Source organism: Dunckerocampus dactyliophorus, chromosome 3, assembly GCF_027744805.1.
Source record: "Dunckerocampus dactyliophorus isolate RoL2022-P2 chromosome 3, RoL_Ddac_1.1, whole genome shotgun sequence".
Taxonomy (NCBI): domain Eukaryota; kingdom Metazoa; phylum Chordata; class Actinopteri; order Syngnathiformes; family Syngnathidae; genus Dunckerocampus; species Dunckerocampus dactyliophorus.
In genome coordinates, this window is record NC_072821.1 from 34,103,815 (window position 1) to 34,121,073 (window position 17,259).

General features: G+C 38.6%; 1 protein-coding gene across 3 annotated transcripts in view; it reads left to right on the top strand.

Annotated features, from left to right (window-relative positions):
- Positions 1-1,379: 1,379 nt before the first annotated feature.
- The window catches only part of dagla (diacylglycerol lipase, alpha), a 69,146-nt gene continuing 53,266 nt past the window's right edge, over positions 1,380-17,259 (top strand). For 2 of the 3 annotated variants that reach the window (XM_054769776.1, XM_054769778.1), the window contains exon 1: positions 1,380-10,314. In XM_054769776.1, coding sequence (XP_054625751.1) covers positions 10,211-10,314 — 104 coding nt within the window. In that variant the 5' untranslated portion in view covers positions 1,380-10,210. The remainder of the gene's footprint in view (positions 10,315-17,259) is intronic. The other variant, XM_054769779.1, reaches the window with a different exon arrangement.

The window sequence follows — 17,259 nt, forward strand, 5'->3', positions numbered from 1 at the left end:
GCCGTTGCCTTTAAACAGAGAAATCGTTTTAATGTGTTTATTTAATGAACTTTCACCCATCCACGCCCAGTATACCAAAGAGAAAGTGCGATTCGAGACCGTGGGAACGCCCCTTCTGGCTGTCGTACGTCGTGAGTGTATAAGCTGTACTCGCTGACTGTGTTCTGAAACCGAGTCACTAACGTCTGTCGTGTGTTTTGGTTGAGGCGTAACCTTCACATCGCGTTTAATTGAGTGATGTTGACGTTTCAGCGATGAGCAGGGAGACATTCTTCGGCTTCGACGGTGAACTGTGCGGGCAGGGATTCATCTCCCCCACGCGCTGTCATCTTTGCAGCGGTAGCCGACCTCTTGATAGTTACCAGGGATGGGCGATACGGCTATACTTGGTATCGATTCGATACGAAGAACATAAGGGGAAGGCGTAACGGATACCGATACAGATACCAATACTGGTACCGATACGTTTCACTTGAAAAATGTCAGGATTTTTGAAAGATTTTGCCTTTAATTTGTTAATCACGATTATAATCAGAAGAAAACAGAAAGATTTCAGGCCAGGGGCGTCCAAACTTTTTCCATGCTGAAAAATCTAATCCATGGATGGGACTTTGATCATTTTATACATGTTTGAAATTTTGTTAAAAGGCTAAACAAAATATCTAAACTAGAAATAATATAAAATAAATAACCAAGTAGACAAAATAAAAACTATAATTAATTATTATCAACATTGCAGCCGTTTCTCTTTACATTGTATTTGTTTTTAATGAATTAAAAATAATGTAATGAATAATACATCTAATGAATAATAATTGCATTAATTGTTTACACATATCTATATTTTCCCCAAGTTTTGATGGTTTTTTAATGAGTAAGCATCTAAGTAAATAAAAGAAAAATATAATTATTATCAACATTTCAGCCTTTTCTCTTTACATTGTATAAGTTTTTAATTAAAAATAATGTAATGAATTAATACAAAAAATAGAATTGCATTAATTGTTTACATTATAGCTATATTTTCCCCAACTTTTGCTGTTTAAAAAAAATAATTTCTACAATGTGCTGTGGGCCAATAACGTCTTTGTGAACAGTTCAACAATGTATGAATACAACAATATAAGACAGTGTAACAATATCAATAAAACAATACAATGATTATTTTATATTACGTAACATTCTTGAGCAAAGAGTGCAAACTAAGGTGAACAAAAGCCAAAACCAATAACATACCAATGTAGTTTATTAGCAATACAACAATACTAACAACACGCGAACAAAAACACACGTTTGTGAAAATAAACAGGGGACCTGGATAATATCAATCTCATCACTCTGGTATCGATCCGATGCCGCCACTACTCTAAGTATCGACATGATCGCTATTTGTATGGATCCGCCCAACCAACCCTCACAAACCACCAGTGGCGCCCTTCCTCCGCAATAAGCGAGTCAGGTATGCGCCATCACAACGCGGTACGTGATATGCGCAGTGGAACGCGGAAGGGGAATTGCTTCTTGGTTCATAATTCGTAGATATGTACCGGGAGGGTGGGCCTGGTTCTCGTGGAATGCTGCCCGTGTTTTCGTTGCTGAGATTCGGGAGTTGTCCGGCGGCTGGTGGCGCACACACGCCTCTGACTTCAACGTGGACACAGACAGGCTAGTCGAGGAGCCTGCTGGTGCCGTGGATTTTTTTCTTCTTTCTGGGGGCATGAAAATGGGACAGAAGGAGCTGCCACAGCCGAAGACGTGTTGCTCTTAAGCGGTTTGAAGACGATGACACGCACGCAAGACTTTATCTTCTGATTAGCCCATTCATTCTTCAGCGGTAATGGTAGCGGTTCGGCTATCATAAAAAAAATCGAACGGTGACGCGTTCACGGACTTGTCCCCTGCATCTTTTGGGGTCGGGAGAACGAGGCTGACTAGGCGGTTCTCCAGTCGGGGGGGATATGGGCGAGCAAGGGGAACCGATGCAGTGGTTCGAGTCACGGCAGCGTGAAAACACAGGTGAGGCACCGGATGAACACGCTTGTATGAATTGGCACATTCGGGGGTTGGTGTTGGACAAGGTTATTGATTTCGAGCACACGTTCATAGGCCACATCCCACCTAGCAAGGCCTGCAGAATGACACCCTGAGCAGTTGGCCTCCTTAATGTATACAAGGCTACTGCCTGTGCTCACACTATTCAAACACAGCCACACAACATGCAACGCACACACACACACACACACACACACACACACACACACGGTGCGTTCACTTGTCATATTTGATCCAGTTAAACCCAGGGCTACACAAAATATTGAAGAAATAATTGATTAACACTTGCATGCGATGTCATTTAAAAATGATGCTTTTTAAAATGTTACCAATAAACACTCGTTGGCCAGGGTGAGTTGGCACCGCTGCCCTGGTTCTCCCGGCGCCAAGGCTCGCTGGCTAATCATTCATCGGCTTTTCGAGAAATCCCAAATTAATTGACTTTTCCTTTGATCCAATTAGGTTCATTTGGTCTATCGGTGATAATTTCTAAACCAGGGATGTCCAAAGTGCGGTCCCGTGGGGGCTATTTGCAGCCCGCGGCACATTCTAAAAATATAATTTAACAAAAAAAAACAGCATAAAAAATGGAAATACCTGCATTAATTTTACAAGAATAAAATCAAAACATTAAGAGAAAAAACATGCAATCTAATGAGGAAAAAGTCGTAATTTTGTGAGGAAAAACTAACATCGTTTTAGTAGCATCAAGTTAAAATATTAAAGAAAGATGTATTTTTTAAAAGTCGTAATATTATGAAATAAAAAAAAACAACAAATAAAGTTGTAATTTTTGACTGAATTAGGTTGGGGATAAGGTTATAATGTTACGAGCATAAAGACAAAATATTATTGGAGTGAAGTTATCATTGCGGAAAGAACATTTACAAAAAGAAAGCTGAAATAGTTGGCAAATTAAAAGAAAAAAACAGCAGTAATTTTATGAGAATAAAGTCAAAATATTAAGAGAAAAAAAGTTGTATTCTAATAAGAAAAAAAGGTAATTTTACAAGAATAATGTCATAATGTTATGAGGAAAAACAGCACAAAGCTGAAATATTAAAGAAAGACATTATTCTTTTTCAATCGTAAAACAAACAACAACAACAACAAAAAAAGATGTCATTTTTGGAAAATTAGGTTGGGGGAAAAGTTATAATGTTACGAGAATAAAGTTATAATTATAAGAGAAAAATTGACGAGAAGAAAGTTCAAATAGCAGGCGAATTAAAAGAAAAAAAACAGCAGAAATGATAATTAAAAAAACAGCTGCAATTTTACAAGATGTAATATTGTAATTTTAGATAATATTACGAGGGGGAAAAAAAACCTTTTAGTACCATAAAGCTGAAATATTACAGAAAAAAGGTGTACTTTTTAAGAATCACAGTATGAAAAACAAACAAAATAAGGAATAAAGATGTAAATTTTGGAAAATTAGGTTGCGGAAAAACATATAATATTACAAGAACAAAGTCAAAATATTACGGGAATAAAGTCATAATTATGAGAAGAATATTTACAAGAAGGAAGTCGAAATAGTTGGAAAAAACAATAGCAGCAGAAAATAAATAAATAAATAAATAAAAAACAGAATAAAGTCAAAACAATAAGAGGAAGAAAATGTTGTATTCTAACAAGAAAAAAATAATTTTACAAGAATGTTGTGGCAGCATAACGTTGAAATATTAAAGAGACAATTTTTAAAAAAGTTGTGATATGCGAAACAAACAAATCAAAATAAACTTGTCCTTTTTGGAAAATTAGAATGGGGAAAAAGTTATAATATTATGGGAATAAAGTCAAAATATTACGAGAAGAAAATGCACAAAAATTACAGAAAAAAGGTTTAAATATTTGGAACATTAAAAAGAAAAACAGCAGGAAAATTTAAGGAAAAAAAGAGCAAAGTTGACACTAATAATAGGTTTTTTCACCCATAGCTGAGATACAGTTTTGTCTTGAAATGTATATCATCCAGACGATCAGTGTGGCCCACGGCGGCAACAGTTTGGACATCCGTTTCTACACAGTTCTTTGATCAGACCAGAGACCTGGACTTGCAGTCTTATGAATGGTATGGAAAAACTGATGGTTTAGAATGACTTTTCTTTTGCTTTGAATCTTTGTATGTACAGTTGAGTCACTTGATGGATTATTTTCAGTCTTTCTATGTATTTCTATCAAAGTCCCCCGTCAAACTGGCCTTCTGGGACCTCCCAAGACTTATATAGTTTTGATGTACTTTACATTATTTGCTACACTGACAAAAATGTGAACGCTAACGGAACTGCACGAAAGTGACCACCAAGTAGCTTTTTTTTTAAAATTTAAATTTAAATTTTTACATTTATGGTTTGAACCAGAGTACTGAACTACTACTGTTGTTGACAAGCCATTTAAACTTGTGATCCTATGACACTTCTGCCTTTTTAAATTGCAAATAATGTGTTTGATTACAGTTGTACACCTGTCTCGACACCTCAAAGTGTCTGGAAAAACAACAAGTCTACTGATTACTGTGTTTACTGTGGGTGCAGGACAACAAGTCACTGAGTTAAGGGAAGACAAACGTTGAACAATTGTGAAACGCTCATTGTTACACAGAAAGTGGTACGTTACCACAGACAAGGTTGTGTTTTGCTACTCGTTATGTTGTTTATGAGCACAAATGCACAGTGAATGAAACTTTTGTATAGCATCTGAGCATTTATTCTTAGCAGTTAGCGAATATACACGTTCTATTTAGGATTGTTGACTGTAGACAAGACGACACACATGACTTAGACGCACAAACTTATAATGTAGTTTATATTTTAGTTCATAATACGGTGTTTTCCATATGTTCCCATATGGTTGCGGCAGGCCGCCACAAATAGATTTGGCACTGCCTGTTCGCCCTCGCTCATGAACACACTATGATGGGACTGTCTGTGAATGGAGCTCGTTGTTGCGACTCGCGATTCAGCTGAAGCTTGTTGCTTCAGTTGATCGAGTAATCGGTTAGGCCCTACACCAGGGGTGTCCAAAGTGTGACCCGGGACGTCATTTGTGGCCCTTGGCTGTTTTTTTTTTAAGTGGTCCATAGGAAAAAAAGAAAAGACAAGAAAAAAGACAAAAAAACAAGTAAAGTTGTTTAAAAAAAGCAAAAAATCAGTAAGAATAAAGTCAAAATATTAAGAGAAAAAAGTTGTCATCTAGTGAGAAAAGGGGATAATTTTCCGAGAACGTTATATTATGTGGAAAAATCATTTTAGTAGCATAAGGTTGAAATGATACATCTTTCTTTTTTTTTAAGTCATAATATTATGAGAAACAAAAAAAGGTTGTAAGTTAGTTAAGTTAGGTTGGGGAAAAAGTTATAATGTTACGGGAATCAAGTGAAAATATTATGGGAATAAATTCATAAAACTTTGACAAGGAAATTTACAAGAAGAAAGTTGAAATAGTTGGAAAATTAAAAACAGCAAAAATGGAAAAATCAACAAAAAAGAAATGAGTGAAAATATTTATAGAAAAAAGTTGTATCGAATGGAAAAAAGTCAAGATTTTATGAGAATAAACTCGTAATAAGAGGAAAAATGTCATGGAAAAATGAACATTTGCCAAGAATATTTAAGAAAAAGTTGAAATATCTGGAAAGTTCAAAAAAGAAAAAGAGGCAAAAACAGGAAAAAAAAAAAGTGGAAAGAGTGAAGTTGATGCTAATTATAGGCTTTTTTCATCTATATCACAAAGCTGATATGTAGTTTTTTTTTTAAAATAGAAATATAACTTTTTATCCTTTAATTGTTCACTATGTGACCCTCGCTGGAAAAAGTTTGGACACCCCTGCTGTAGACGGACCAAATCAATATGAAGCAAACATAAACAGTTAGTGGTTTGGTCCGCAACATATCAGAAAAGAGGCAAAAATGTCCATCACTGTTTTCCAGAGTCAAAGCTGATGTGTGTGAATATCTTGTTTTGCCTAAAACACAGAAATAATAGCTCCCCTTTCATGGATGATTTGATAGGGTGACATTAGAGGATATTTATATTTTTACATCCAAAATTATTAATGAAATGCCAAAATAGTTGTCGATTAACTGGATAACCGATTAATCATGGATTAATGGTTGCAGTAGATGCTGTTTCTTAACACACCTCATACACACCTGGTCTGCCAGAGAATCAGAAGACGTAGCAGGAGGGATCAGTGTTGACAACATAGCGACTTTGTCGCCATATTTAGCGAGTATTCGGAGCCCTGTTGAAAAATGTTGAAAAACCCTTGTTTTTCGAAAAAAGCGCCGAGTGACAAATCTCGCGACTTTTTCTGATCTTATTGGACAAAAGCACGTATCGCTGTTCTCAATGAGCAGCGAGTCCTCCTGTGCCGCCTGCCCATCTACAAACACTCCCAGGGGGCTCCGTCTTGCTTGTGACATTTAAAAAAAACACATGCACACAAAAAGAAGCATCAGAAGAACGTTGATTTGTATTTCTACAAATATTTGTTTTGCTTGTCATGTTCTTGCTCACGTTTTGTCTGCCACGGCCTCCGTAAAATTGACATGTGCGTGCATCATGGCCAATTATGCTCATTAGACCCCACACATAGATTGCAGTCTTGTGGGAAACACTGCAACAAATATGTGTAACTAATCGTTTTAATGCATTTGATAGCCAGCAAATACATGTGGTTAAAGAAACGGTTCACCAAGGGTTGACACAAAACGTGCAACAGCAAAGTGTAGCTAATTTGTACTTTCTGGTTCTTAAAATGCCGAATTGGGTTCACTGAAACGTGACGTCTTGCTTGGTGCTAAAACCCCAGGGTTCAACCATTGTAGAAAGCGGCAAGCCCCAGGGTGACAGCACACGTAGACTGTCACCGTTTTTGCAAAAACCTCATATTTCAGAACTTCACTACCTCTTTTTTTTTTTTTTTGGTTGCCCTGACGCAAACATCCTCTCTGTTCAACTTCTTTGTCGTCTCCATTGTGTTGACTTATGAAAAGGACTTACACAGATGAATGAATCTAGTGGTGTTTTAGTTCAGTAGACCTGTTTCCTTCAAAGGCCCATGAGCGAATACAGAAAGAAAGTCTATTCAATGTTGATTAACCCACACTCTTTTTAAAAACATGCCAGGTGCCCCCAAATCAGTGATTCTTTTCAACCAATTGACAAAACTGCAGTTTGTCTGTGGTTGGCACCAGGGATGGACATAATTACTGATCAATTGTTCTCTAATAACTGAGTCATTGTGTGAAATTAATTGTTTGTGAATGTTTTTTGGGCAAAAATGAGAGTTTACATTAGGGGTGTCACGAGACTCTAACTTCCGGAGATGATGCACGAGACGAGATGAGATTTAACAGTGAGTACAGTTCATCACGCGGTTGTTCTTCAGACCACTGTTTAGTTGAGACAGAAAATGCAGCGCCCCTGCTGGTGGCAGCCCAGTAGTGCACTCCATTTCGACTTAGTTGCTTGAAGATGCAAGTAATCAACAATCAGTCATGACGGTCCCTAACTCTGATATCCTACGCAAGGTTGGCATGTCTGCAAATCGTGTCCGCCGTGTATTTATACACAACGAATGAAGGCGAAATTATATTCCTCAGTAAATCATAGGTGTGAAATATGGGTGTATTGAATCAAGGATATGAGACTGTAAAGGGAGGGAGTGAAGATTTATTTCAACCCACATAGATGATATTGAATTATTCAACTTTGTTTTAGAGGGAAGTCCAAAGACATACAACTTACTGCTCAAGGTGGTGACACCTGTGGTTTAGTCTATACAATGATTAAAGACCGTCTCTAACTGGGGTGTCAATTTATGTATTTTGTTTTGAATTTATATAATTTGACACATATTTCATAATAAAATACTGTCATGACACGCCACCAAACTTAAATGTATGACTGGCAACATTATGTGCTTTCTGCCATCTTTAGTGGAAGAGCATTTCAATGTTTTGCCTCTATGTCGCTGGCATAGATAAATTATTTGTTGTACCGTGGAACCTCGGTTAATGCATTTTTTTTTTTTTTTGTCGAAGACGTACACAAAAGTCTTGACCCAGTTGCCTAAATTTCCTGGTTAGGGTACAATACGGTCTTGTCTTGTTATTAATACAGTGGCACCTCGGTTAGTGTTCGTCCGGTTAGCGCGTTTTTTTGGTTGACGTTGACAATTTACGCCACAATTTTTCTCCATTTGCGTTCTTTCTCCAGTTAGCGTGCAGTATGGCTGCGTGTTCTTAATGTATATTTTTTTTCACAAAACATACTTCCTTGTTGGCATCGTATTGGCTTGCAAACAAAATGGCAACCAGACCTGGAAGTTACATCTTTATAGTTTTATAATGATAGTTTTACATGCATAAAACAATTGGTTCCAGAACCGACCGCGATATATTTCCACCTAAAAATGTAATGTTTTCGTAGTTGGCACAGAAAACTTTCAAAGGTTTTAACATTATTAGAGCCCCGTAGACATGAAATAACACCCCAATAGTCACTTTTACACTCCCAGTATTTTTTTGTTTACATGACATTGTGCAGGTTACGGGATCACTGCAGAGACATAACAGACGGCTGCCGCTAGCATCGCAAGCCACAGAGCTACCTAGTTAGTCTCTCCAATGTACTTACTCTAAACTTAAATGTTTCAAGATGGACAAAGAAGCCAAAAACTTTCTACTTCCACACGGAATGAGAGGAGAACCCTTTCTTCACTCGATCTCAACCATGGCCTGTCCTTCTCAGCCATGACATGTCGCCTCGGCTCTGCTGACTCAGTAGCCTATCTCCATACAGTGTGAAAGGTAATGTAATCTAAGGTCATGTGTCATAACATTACTGATGCCTAGTGACCACAATACTACATATACTGTAACTTGTCTTTCAATATTTTTTTACTAATAATAGGCCATATTCAACCACAAAACAGCCATCATTTATTAGTTAATCATGTTTTGAAAAACGCGGTATAGTGAGGGCGCAATTTTCGAACCATGATATAGCGAGGGACGACTGTATTTGTATTTGTATTTGTTTGACTCTATTTCCATTTGTTTTGTGCATGTAAAACTATATAATTGTAAAACTGTAAAAATGTTTTTGTGTTAACATTTTTGGCTTTCTGGAATGCTTTAATTAAATGTACATTATTTCTTTTGGGAAAAATTGATTCGGTTAGCGTCCGTTTTTGTTAGAGTCACACCTTCTGGAGCGAATTAATGATGCTAACCAAGGCTCCACGGCTGTGTTGGCAACATATTTTTCTCACAAAACGGCCCCTTTAGTGGCACGTTAGCATGGAAACCGGAACCATAAGTCATTGTTCCCCACGACTCCATCGCCTGTCTATGATGTCATCAGCCGTTGACGCTGTAGTTCTTTGCTAACTAACACAGTTATGCCACAGGTCTCTGATTTTTAGATTGATCACGGCTGCAAAATCACCCACGATGGAGCCAAATGTGGTAACACGTGCCAGTATTTTGATAAAGAAGATGAGATGGAAATAAATGATCATTTTTGGACCAGTTAAGTGAAATTGGATAAATTAGGAACCACTGCTCTATTGTATGCTTTGTGTCCCGGTGCTGATGATCAGTGCAGGCGATGCGTGTGACCCGACCCCATCCAGAGGCTTGTAGAAATTGAGACATGAAGAAGTCCTGCCGCCACTTTTTCATCATTCGACCAGATAGTTTGTGGTTGTCAACTGCAGACATGTTGGCAGCGCACCATATACACACACACACAAGCATCCATCCACACAAACAGGCACAGGCAATACATCAGCTGAAACACGAGAAACCAGAGAGGAAGGAGGTGAAAAGGATTGAGTGGGTGGCGGTGGGAGAAAAAGATGGAGAAAGAGGCAGAGGGAGAGTAGGAGTGAGTGGCACATGGCTTTTAGTCTAAAAAAAGATGAGCAGTGGTAAACCAAAACCAAAATCTGGCTTGGTTAGATAAGAAAGAGGAAGGGGACTGGGAAGGCAAGAGGAGAAAATGTAGGTTTCCTCCGCACCGAAAATGGTGCAGATGCCCTTGCTGGTTTCCATGCTCACAAATGTCCTCTAAAATATGAATAGTGAATGAGTGTGTGGGTAGGAAGGAGAAGTAGAGAGCATAAGGATAGGAAGAATGTAGAATGGGAGGGTGGACTGGAGAAAAGATGGACGGCATACTGCTGACTTGTGACGTTTTGATTCGAAACAGCGGGCGGAGGACTGTGGATGCGACAAAAGCCGAAGGGTAGGCCTGTCCTGATAATCAATAAATGGATTAACCACACGATTTAAAAAAAAAAAAAAAAAAGAACTCGATAATTTTGCCGACAGCAATAAATTGACATGCGCATGTGTGTTTATTGGTGCTCGCGAGTGTACACACAGAGTGCGGCACGTGAGTGTCGTGAGGAGTAACAAGCAAGCAAACGCAAAATGGGTGATTCTCCTGAAAGGGCTCCAAGCGAATGAGAGTATTCACAGGCGTACTAGCGACGGTGCAGTGACTTTCGACGGTCACGACGCACAGACTACAGTGATTTGAAGCCATAGCCATGTGAAAATATGCTGCAAACATATTGAAGGGGCATGTTGAGGGGGCGGGGCAAGGAAGGCGGAAGTGAGAAGGGCGAGACAATCTGTTTGTGTTCAACTGCTCTGTTTTGCTGCCACATTATAAATAAAAGGTTGTCCTAAGCAAGGGGAAAGTTTCTATTTTCCCTCTGACACGTGACACCATGACACGTAATATTCTCCTAATATTTATTCTCGTAAATGTATGGCTTTACGTAAATTTAGGAGAATAAAGTCGTACATTTACGAGGAAAAAGAATCATTAAATTATGAGAAAAAAGTCGTACATTTACAAGAATAAAGTGGTAACGTTATGTGTCATACTTTATTCTCGAATTATTATTTTTTTCATCGTAAATGTATGACTTTTTTTCACGTAAATTTACGACTTTATTCTTGAAATCTGCGCTAATTTTTTTTTTCCAATGTGGCAGTATTCCGTCATACTTAAAGTGACAGTGATTCAAAATCAGAAATATTGTGATTGATTATGGTTTTTATTTAAGTGAAATTTTTGCTAATAGATACACTTCATTGGGGTGTTTTTGTGTTTTTTGTTTTATTTTGTCCTGTTTGTTGCTTTTAATTGTTTTTAAACGCTCTTGAAATTCCAATTACAATGTTAAATACTCTTTTTTTTTTAACTCTTAAGTTTATTGCTTTTGATACTGTGTACTCACATTATTATGCCATATATTATCATTACATTCATGAAAAAATGGTCTCAAAATAACGTTGACAGTAATATCGTGTATCTGCAATAATTTGTAGGACAATTATCGTCCAGCAAAATTTGTTATCGTGACAGGCGTACTGAAGAGACTCGAAAGTAAGCAGTGCAATTCCAGCTTAGATAGAAAAGAACACAGAGGGGAGAGACTGGAATTGTTAACCACGGTGCCTGCTTGGTGTATTGTCAACACTTGCTCTCGACATTCTCCATGACCTCACCACATGCATGCAGTATGTGGACGCGTACCCATTAGACAAGACTTGTGGCTTTTACGTATGTATTTTATTAAAGACAATTAATTATCTTTACCAAGAGAACCCACAGAGGTTCATTCCAGGAGTTTGTTCTCATTTTGAATGAATTGTTGCCATAAGAGATGGTGGAAATAGGCCTCATCCATTCCAGGGATCAGACTTGTGCAAGCAAACAACTTAAAATTGCAGCAAAGATAATTGTCATGCAAATAATTTATACAAGATGTTAATAGTAAAAACGTGGAAGGAAAATTGAGAGGCAACCCTAAACAGAGCCGGCAGTGGATTACCAGGAAATAGTCCAACAAGCAAGCATTTTCCTTGGACTAAATTTCCTTGAAAGCTTGTCTTCTCCAATGCGTTATATGACTTGTAACCTTTCTACATTTTGCTGGGTTTAAGTGTATGTTTTTCAATTGTAGAAAAAAAGATCAATGTTTAGTCGGAGTGCCCCGATATTGATATCAAATATCGGTACCATATTAGCAAAAAACAAGAAGTAGGATTCCTGATTCACAAATGGAATAGAAAAGAGCATAGAAAACCTGTTTACAACCTTCTAAATATGTTTTTAACATTATTAGAGCCCTCTAGACATGCAATAACACCCCTATAGTCACCTTTAAGGCTGGGTTATACTTTCCGCTGTGTTGTATTGTGGTGTATTCGCTGCTGCGATAGAAAGGAAAGAGAAGGTGCTCCACTCGTCCTTTGAATAGGAGTGCTGCAGTCGCAGCTCGTCATTCTTCCCACTGAACTTGTTTCAGTGTTTCTTTATGCTTAAACTGCTGTGCGTCAAGGTAGGCTGCCTCGTGTAACTGCCGGTGTTTCTATACTTCAGCTGCGAGGATCTCCTGCTCGTCTGCCATTTTTTTCCGCGTGTGTCGCGTGTCCGTGTAGTTCCAAAAATTTGGAGGTGTGCGGAGCGGGAATTTTTCACATGAACAGGGCCGCTCGAGGGGGCGTGGGTGTGAAAATGACGTCATTTGTCCGCATGGAGCCGCAGTGACCTCGCGGATGCTGAAAGCATAAAACAGGCTTTACACTCCTATTACCCAATGTGGTAAATAAGAGTGAAAAAGCCATTTAAGACTAAATAAGACTCATGCTCATGTTTGTTAGCATAAATGTGTTCCCTCGGGGAGCAGCGTAATGGGCCGACAGGAAGTGATGTCGAGGATTCAGAGTTGAGTTCTAGCTTGGCGTGGATCACGGCCGCAACAGTAGCGTGTGTTTTTATTAGGGATTATTGTGCCTGTTGTGAGACAGTTCAAACCTCCAATAAAAGCCTGTTGCTTGTGTGTCTCACCCAACATTACAGTAATATTACTGACACCTGGTGACCAGTATGTCTTTGAATGCGTCGTTTGGATGCCTTATAGTAGTTCATTTAGACATTTTTATGCTTGAAAATGCTTCACTTTGGCAACAAAATATGTAACAGTTGCTTAAATGTGCACGTTTTGGACTAATAATAGGCCGTATTCAACCACAAAACAGCATAATTTATTAATTAATATATATTGGAAAACACATGATAACCATGAAGCCGTGAAATTCGAAGTGCGAAGTGTCGAGGGATGACTGTATTTGATTATATTGGCCAGCATCTAAAATCTCAGAAATCAGCACTCCGATGCAAGCCATGCACAAGTTTCCCGTGGTGGCACAGAATCAGGAAAGTTCAACACGATTTGAAGCAGCACCACAAAAAACAGCATGAGGATCCCGGTAAGAGACGCTGTTCAAAGCACATAGAAAGCATGAGAAAGTGAGTTTTTCCTCAACTACCGTTGCTGACTATGGTTCTCTGTTTGGGTAATATCACTTGCTCAAGCCTTTTCTAACATTCCACACTACAAAATAAGCCACAGCTGTTTTTTTTATTGTCCTGCAGCACATTGTAAAAATTATAATTTAACAAGAAAACAAAAAAATATATATATTTATATATATATATCCTGCCAAAATCTGCAGTAATTTTACAAGAATAAAGAAAATTTAGGTTGCAGAAGTGATCATATTGCAACAACGGAGTCAAAATATTGTGGAAATAAAGCCGTCATCATGAGAAGAAAATTTCCAAGTAGAAAGTTGAAATAATTGGGGGAAAAAAAGGCAGAAATGAAAAAAAAAAGTTGTAATTTTACAAGGATAAACTCAAAATATGAAGACAAAAATTTTAAAAGTATTTTAACAAGAAAAAAACAGAATAAACTCGTAATTTTTTTAGGAATAATAATGTCATTTTAGTAACAGAGTTTAAATATTGAAGAAAAAACATGTTATTTATAAAGTCGTGATATTATGAGAAACAAAACAAAAAAGTTGTAATTTTTTAAAGATTTGGTTTAGGAGAAAGTTATCATACTATTAAATTAATTGATTAAATTGATTAATCGAACGATTAAAAAAAACACGTCGATAATTATGACACTCTCGATAAATTGACGTGCATGTATGCACGTCTTTCTGTGCCACACAGGCTGGATGACAAGAGGGTTCACTCTGCATCTGTCTGTTCGCATTGGTTCTATAGCGGAATGGACGGAGAGAGTGCGATCTCATCTCATTCAGCCTCTTTGTGGAGGCGAGGCTACTAGCTACTAGCTGCTACCCTAACAGCAGTTAGCCAGCGCACACTAACATGAATGATGGCACAAAAGGGATAGTATTTAAGGCGAATGAACACGATGAGCGCATCAACTCCGACGACCGACACGGACAGTTTTCTCAACTGGGATGGAGGTGCTCGGGCAGCGGAGCCTTCGTCCCGACAGTCAACGCTTACTGATGCGTTTGGTCGGCAAATATAAACAAAACAGTGCAAAATGCAAAGTGCAAAACCATACATACAGGCAACTGCTGTGTCAAGCTAATGTCTCACACAGGTACACCGTACACTATACTTGAGTACCATCTAGTGGTTCAAATGTGAATTACACCTCTCATGACAATAATTAAAGGGGTCCTATTATGCTTTTCCTCTTTTGTGACCTATAAATGTTGTTACAATGTATTCTCGTGTTAAACGATGCCAACGTGTCAGATAATGACGTTTGTGCATTTGGAAGTGAGACCTGAAAGCAGTTTTGGACGGCTCTGCATGCTGTGTTTTACAATTTTTTTTTAACACCGAGTTCCACTGACGTCAATGCAAGCCGGACTTCCTTATATGGGCATGCCCAGCACCCCCGCTCTGCTTCGCTCTGTTCACGGTGTTAGCACGTCGAGCAATGGCTTCCAGAAAATGTTTGTTGGAGTGGTTGGAGTTGCTGATTCCCGCCCAGCAAGAGAAAAATATGCTCATCTATCAACGGCATTTCACACGGGGCTGTTTTGTGAACATGGGGCAATAGGAAGCTGGACTATCCGCCAAACTGTTGCTGAAGTCCGACGCCTTTCCAGCGTTACTTGGTCGTGTTGAAGAGTCAGAAGAGCAAGATGCAAATGACAATTTATCAGTGTCCTAACTGTGTTTATTTTGTGTAAGTAATTGGACAAAAGGGGTTGGGTAGCTGTCTGTAAGTCCTTGGGAGCGCTTGGGAGTGTGGACAATCATAACGGAGTGGGCTCGGCGGGCGGCGTATCTGGAGGAGGCCGGGGGGTGGCGTACATTACACAGACCGTTTGGGCGGGAGGCAGGAAACACTGCAGGAAGACGTGCATAGTCTGGAAGATCTAGAAAGCGTTCTGTGTGGGTTATCATGTGTAGCTGCTCTGTAGGAGTCCAGAACTCAATACGAAGACCCGAAAAGTTGTATAATAGGTCCCTTTTAATGAAAAAATTGTCTCAATAAATGTTGCTGATAATGTCGAATATCGAATTTGTTATCATGACAGGCCTACCTGACCTAATCCGGTATTTAATACTTACCTGTGGCAAAGTTGAGTCCTTTGCATTTTTCAAAATGTGGCCTTCGTTGGAAAAAGTCTGGACACCCATGACCGAGACGCTTCATTGAACAAAGGCCTTCCATAGAACAACGGCGAGCAGAGTGAGACCTCTTGTCCGTCATATAGTTGCTTTGTCTCTCTGGGGGGAGGCGGTGCCGCTAGCATACATGCACAGCTACAAAGTGGAGCTTCGTGGGGAGCAAAGTAAAGTTATGAGGAAAAAAGATGATTGCAAAGCCAAATGCCACAGCCCCATGTGGGAATATTTTACCGTAGGTATGAACAGGTAAAATGACATCCATGCAGGCCAGTGCATGCATACCAAACATTACAGATAACTTGAGTGAGTGGGAATGTCTGAAGTCAAGCGTGAAGAAATGACAACGTTTCCATTTGAACAGTCTGCAGACCTTGTGGCGATCACGTGAAGGCTCGTATGTGTGCCATTTTCTACACACTCAAATCAGAATGTTGTTTTTCTATGCAGAAGCGGCTACAAAGGCCTGCATTGGTAGCGGCGTCATTCATCAAGTCCACTTGTGTGTTTGCTTTTCCCTGCAGTTACTGATAAGGGTTTTTCTGAACCTGTTTGTCTTCAAACCTGTCGGCAAGGTCTGTTGCGAGCGTACATGTTTGCAAGACACACAGTTTTATTTGCCCATGGTTGCAGTAGCAATACAAGAGCTTCCACGGCTGTTGTGCCGCCGCTCGGCTTGGCTTGGTCTTGTTGTTACAGCAGCACATTTGCAACACCAGCTGCAAGTCATTCCAGATCACATGAGTTGTTGCTGTATCCAAGTTAAATTTGTATCTATTGGGCACGTTGCAGCAATTTTTATTTTATTTTATTTTTTAGAATTTTGTATTATTACTCCTTATTACTCAATTTATTAGATGAGTCTGGCATTAAATAGCGGTTTAATGGCAAGTATCATTTCAAATGGTGCGAGGCGTACCGCTGCCCATATGCTTCGTTTCCCTCGAAGACAAAGCTACGGCTAATGACAGACTGGGAGGCCTGTCATTGTTGTTACATCATTGTTGTTGGGTCACGTGGGTACGGGTCGGGGCCTGGCACACAGCTGTACAACTGTGTGGCCCACAAAGGCACTGCTCACGTGCACACAGGGATGTGCATGTATATGTCTTTTCACAAAATATATGCTCTTTGGATCCACAAGGACTCTACTTTGAGAGAGCGACCCATGCAGCAGTGAAATTATGGATGTAAAAAATGGTAATGTGATGAAAAATAATGAAAAATGAGTGCTGAGTATGTAAATTTATGATTAAAATGTGCCCCCCCCCACATAAATATACTACTAGTAAACAGGGCTGCAACCATTAGTTGACATAATCGACATCCATTATAAACATTTGTTGTTAATTTGTTATTCCAATTAATAAAAAAAAATTATTTTAAATTAATTCAATTTGTAAATTATTATCATTTCTAAAATAAATTATAAATATATATATTAATTGAAAATTTGAAAAAAACTACTTAATTAAAATATATAATTAATATAAATAAAGCAAATAATCTTAAATTACATTTTTAATTATTTATTTTAATAAGCTAATGCTGTTCATGAAATTTAAGTGATAGACCGCATGGAGGCTTTAGAAAGAATAAAATGGAGAGTCAGAAGCGAGAAACGTAGTTACCGGGGATAAGAAGTTGACCCTGACACTTAAAATAAACAATCCAGGCTGGTGACATGTCAACTTTGCA